This window comes from Strongylocentrotus purpuratus, unplaced genomic scaffold (genome assembly GCF_000002235.5).
Source record: "Strongylocentrotus purpuratus isolate Spur 01 unplaced genomic scaffold, Spur_5.0 spur5_scaffold_9, whole genome shotgun sequence".
In the NCBI taxonomy this organism is placed as follows: Eukaryota; Metazoa; Echinodermata; class Echinoidea; order Camarodonta; family Strongylocentrotidae; genus Strongylocentrotus; species Strongylocentrotus purpuratus.
The window spans coordinates 17,642,214-17,647,732 of NW_022145615.1; the positions used below are offsets into that span (position 1 = coordinate 17,642,214).

Sequence of the window (5,519 nt, forward strand, 5' to 3'; positions counted from 1 at the left end):
TTTGCGATTGTAATTATCACTTAAGATTCTACCATACCGTTGTAAGCGCATATCGATTTTTAAAGTATAATGTTCTAAGAATCTACTACTAATATTATTATTGAACCTCTTTATTCAACATACTCCAGAATCACCATAAGGTAATACTAGGAGAATGAGATTTAAAGAAAAAGGGAGCGCGGCTTAGATTTCAGAAACGGTAGATAACGGATCGGTTTGTGGAAATGTCATGGCACAACCTAAAAAGAAAATCAAGTTGAATCAGATATGGAATTACAGAATGTCGATTATCTCTGATATAGGTCCCGAAACAGGGGCGTGGTATTAAAGTAAAGCAAATAAAGAAATCACTGTTAAAGGGATTGGGTATCTTTGTCTCAGATTCTGAAACAAAATCTTGGATTTAGCTCATGCTGCAATGATAATTATGAACCTTAAGGTCAGTCAGGAACCCCATGACTTTTACATGCCGATCGCCTGTCTGATTATCAAGTTTTCCTAACAGTTTTTATAACACTACAGTCTATTGGGGAAAATAAGTATGGTAAAACCGGCCACGCGAAGATTTTTACTTTTTCGAGGCACTTCATAATCAATTTGAAGCGCAATTTTTTTAGGACTTCAACTCTCTCTCTCTCTCTTTCTCTTCATCCCTTAGAACTTCTTATCAAAGGAGGAGAGACTGCTTGGGTCAGGATGACATCCCATAGACCCCCCCCCCCTGGTCATGACAAGAAATCTTTTCCCCTGCCCAGTATTGTCATGAATGCACGTTATAAGGTAATATTAAAGGTACTATGTCCCATTTGCAGGCCAAAAAAATGAAAAAGTTAAATTCCAACTGCATTTGAAAGATAACACTAATTTAGAACTTCCCTAAAAAAGGTGGGGCTTGAAAATGTCTTCAAGTGGGAAAATAACGACTATTAGTTGTCAAATCGACTTTAGGGCTATAGAGCCCAAAGGTAATAGTCTTGACTTTCAGACAATTGTACCGAATGGTCATACGTTTTATGCTGCGCAAAGATTTTTTTTTTCAATCAGTTTAATCTTGGCCATCACAAGAAGTGGGTTATTGATGTAGAAAATGCCCATGTACCTTTTACAACTCTTTTCATGTATGTTATTACCAAAGAAGAAAAAAAGCCAGTCAGTCACTCAATAGTGTCTGACAGTGAAGTCTAGCAAGTAAACGGGTTTCCTTGCATAATTTGAATATGAGGACACTGCTAACGTTTAAATTTCACAGATAGGACATACATGACATATTCATAATTCCTGCAAAGTTCTACAGCATTTGAGGTTGGCTGCAAAAGGGACATAGTACCTTTAAATGATTCCGTATTGGAGCAAAAAAATCGATAGGCTGCAAATCGTAATGGTGACATAATAAGCGCATGGTGCATTTGCTATGTCGATGTTTCAGACAAATTGTGCAATTTCATTTCCAAGAATATACCTATATCGTGACATTTGTAGAATTTATTCATGTACATTGTAGATGGGGAATGAAGTGTTGTAGCTTTGCATACGCCAAAGGCATTGAATGAGCAAGTAGCAATTGAGATATGTTCCTGCATCAAATACTCATTATACTTTCATAGCGCGCTCATCTAGATTATGGAAATCACACGCTGAATGCAAACAGAGATAATCCGGTATGTTCGCCTTCATATTCGTTTGACCGTACTTGAACGCCGTTAACCAGGGCAAAATGGAGATGTCACTATTATGAAGAATTCGTATCACGCTTACTCATATCTCTGCGTTCCTTGAGAGCTTAATGTCATCGCTGTAAAATATGTTGACGCTTCTAGTTTTATCGCAGGGTGAAGACTGGGAAAACCAGGTAATTTAGAGATTCTGCATTAAGTCGAGATTCTGTTTCATGTGTTCTTATTTTCTCCTGATTGTCTTTATGATTACTTGGTCTTCGGGCTAGTGAACAGTAAATATAAGCAGGGTTGTAAATTGGATTCGCTTGAAATGAAGTGCCTGGGAAAATGGGTCTCTGTCAATGTCCACTCTCTGAAAATAATACTTAAAAGGAGCCGTCTACCATTAACAAGCTGAATAACCTTTATGGAATATATTTGTTACCTGTGATTTTATTGATAACAGAAAATTCCTTACTGGTCGTCGTTGAAAAGAAATGTACAACGTCAAATATCACAACATTGTTATGTGCGTAAAAGTGGATCACGCATTCAAAAGAATGTCTTATATTAACCTTCATATGATTCTTTTGATAACTTAGCAGGCATGAAACATATACTTCGATGCAAGTCATCATGAAATAGAATTTCCTATAAGTAAAGTACAAATGGATTGCTTGCATTTTTCAAATATATCATGTCAGAGCTTACTACAACAACTCCTACATAATGATCTCGCATTGATTATTCTTAAGAAAAGTGGTAAGTAATTTATTAAAACAATACTTGAGAATGACTATGAAACTGTCAAAATGAATACATAGATATCACATTTTGGGGAGTTATGAAGGAAATGTTTGTCATCGAACATGTTCCGAAAAGTATTCTCTTCGTTCTATACCATCTGCTCTGTCTGTCATCGGACCATTGTTCCTCAGGGATTGACTGACGCTACGGAGTCTGATGGCAGAAGCCTCCGACTTGCTCTTACATCTACCGTTCAACCAAAGGCAACATGGCTTCCAGAGCTTCCTGAAGCCCACTCTGAACTTGGTGTTGAGGACACCGTAGACAAAGACGTTTAAGACGCTGTTGGTTAAGGCAATCATGAAGAGGGCGGAATGAACGATGGGACGAACTACCATATGAGCATTGAGTAAGAAGGTCACCACTACGTAGGGCATCCAACAGACTAGGAACACACCTAACAGTATGAGCAGAGTTGTAGCAGCCTTCGTATCACGTAACGATTGGATTTTCTTCAATCTTACAGCTTTCCTAGACACGTACCTTGACGCTAATGGCTTCCATTCGCCTGATTCACCACTGGTTGACGATTTATGTCTGTTCATTAAGCGTTTATTTCTGTTTTGTTTTCCATTCAGAGTTAAAATCTTATGGGCTCTTATATTTGCAGTTTTTGTGTTACTATCTGCTTTAGTCACAGGCACATTAGGGTCAACTTGAAACAGATTTGGCACTGTTGAAAGACCCCTTTGAATAGAGAAGTTGACTCTTCTGTCATCTGTGTCTTCGGAAGAGAGTCCATGACGACTAAATAAGTGATCGTTACCTACCTCTTGTAATGACATTGAACGTTTCCTATTCTCCCTTCTCAAAGCCCGTATATTAAAGTGCCCTTCCGATTTGGGACTTTTGATAAGTTCTTCGATTTTGGAACTTAGTCTCGTATCTACGCTTGTCATGTGTTCAGGAAGAGACTTCATTTTTTCTTTAGGAGTGCGCTCATTCACCGTTGCTTTGGATGCTCCTTCTGATCGTCTCTCACATCCACTTTTTTCATTCACCCAGCGACTCGGATGCTCAGCGAAATGGGCGGGAAGTGGTCTGATCTGTCGTTTGACTTTCCGCGCAACAATGTAGATCTTCGCATAGCAGAACAAGATCATTGCGAGTGGTAGACAGAAGCTGACGAGATGAGCTGCGATGGTGTAGCCTAAGGTCGATCGTTCCCAGTCGACCGTACAGGCTCCGATGTCCTCGATATAGGCATACGACGCCACGCTGGACATAGGTAGACAAGCGCATATGATAGAGAGAACCCATGTGCATACGAGATAGACTGTAGCTCGTGGGGCCGTCATACATTGCTGGTAGTGAAGGGGTTTCACAATCGCTACGTACCTGGACAGAAAAGAAAAGAAAAGAATAGAATAATAAATTGCTAAACCACCAACAGATCATCAAAACAAAACCACTGCCACTAAAATATAACATGACGGTAATGTGAATGATTAAACATAAGGTTATGTTCTTATACATCTGACAACTGTCATATAAATGGTGACGTGGCAGTTTGATGACAACAGTACAGTTTGCCTACAGCACAGTTGGCCTAAATAGCATAATATTTAGTATTTAGTATTTGTCATCATAAATTCTGCCTATGGTTTGGGCAGTACATCATGATGGTGACGACGATGGTGACGATGATGGTGATCAATAAAGGCGTCGACAATGAAAAGGACGATGATAACGATTGCAATAACACAATGGTAAAGGCTTTTACAGGAAGTCAGAAGCAATATTCAATACCCTATAGAAATCCTGCTCGGATTAAAAGGGGAGGTCCAACTCCAACTTGATATTAAGTTCGTTTTCAGAGAAAACAGGTCAGTGAAAGTTTGAGAGAAACCCGATTTAAAATAAGAAAGTATTTTTTTTAAACTAAAAAACTTATTACATTTATATTTCCCCTTAATACAATTTAAAATCATATATTCACTCTAAATATCATTATTGCAAATATGTTCATATGCAACAAATCTACCCCGTCATCAATAACTAAGAAATAAAAGTTTATGAAATTTTCTGTACGCAGCAAAGTGGAAAGTAGCTCGCGAGATACGTCACAGTATTACTAATTTGTGTTTCACTGATGACAGCTTCAAAGACTCATAACTTTCCTCTTTTTAATCGGATAATGCTCAACCTTTCACTAATTTGTTTCTCTGTTTTTTCTGCTTTTATAAAAAAAAAACTTAAGTAATATGTCATCGTCGTTTTTGCACAGTTCAAAAAGGCGACCGACAAGGCTATTGAACTTGCCTTAACCCTTAGGCTGATTTCTTAAAAGTCTATAGGATCGTGCTCAAGCCTCAATGTTCTTAATATCATGTCGCTGTGATATAGTATTTTCATGTGATGATAAAATTAAAACAAATTATTGTCAGATCAGATCAGATCGGTTCCCTGCTTGCGCTACCGCTCCGTAAGGGAGGAACTACCCGCGGGTCATGGTTATTAAGTTAGCTGTTTCCATTCCCAGGCAACAAAGCTAGCACAGCCAGTGTTTTCAATCATTTCCCCCATTTTGTATATGAATGAAATGTTTTACATGTATCATGGTGTCTGTTATTTGCCAAATGAATAATAAATGGGCAAATAAAATAAAGATCATATGACCACAAAAACCAAACGATTCGTGCGGGTAGGCAGGGTTCGGAAAGCCTCTTTCATCTTTCTTTTCTATGGCTCTAGCTGTTTCTCTGCAGCTCAGTTAGGCCCCATTCTATTGTTGTTCTTGAAGAGCACACTCTTTTCCCCTCGCCATCATTCACTTAGCCCGGAGAGTTATCCGATCCTCCTCTTTCCAATGTCTGATATCGTTTCCGTTACTATGGGAACAGAAGGTGCATCCTCCTGGCAAATTTTGAATCAATAGTCATTTAACAAGTCCTATGTGAATGAATGGTGTCACTGGCATCATATTTGACATGAGACATTATTGGAATTGATCAGCCCCTGTGTTGGCACGCAATATCGATTCATTATGTTACATAAAGCAACAAGCCACAAGCTAGGCTTCGCATATAGTGCACCTGCTAAATGTCATCCAGTTTT

General features: G+C 38.6%; 1 protein-coding gene across 1 annotated transcript; it reads right to left on the bottom strand.

Annotated features, from left to right (window-relative positions):
• Nucleotides 1-2,445: 2,445 nt before the first annotated feature.
• Nucleotides 2,446-3,783, bottom strand: LOC575013 (D(2) dopamine receptor-like). Its single transcript, XM_030977333.1, has one exon. It carries the CDS (start codon nt 3,758-3,760, stop codon nt 2,516-2,518), a length of 1,245 nt encoding a protein of 414 aa, XP_030833193.1. The 5' UTR covers nt 3,761-3,783; the 3' UTR covers nt 2,446-2,515.
• Between the last annotated feature and the right edge of the window lie 1,736 nt (nt 3,784-5,519).

Excerpts from the sequence above, each read along its gene's own strand:
- LOC575013 (XM_030977333.1), bottom strand. The coding sequence starts at position 3,760 with ATGACGGCCCCACGAGCTACAGTCTATCTCGTATGCACATGGGTTCTC.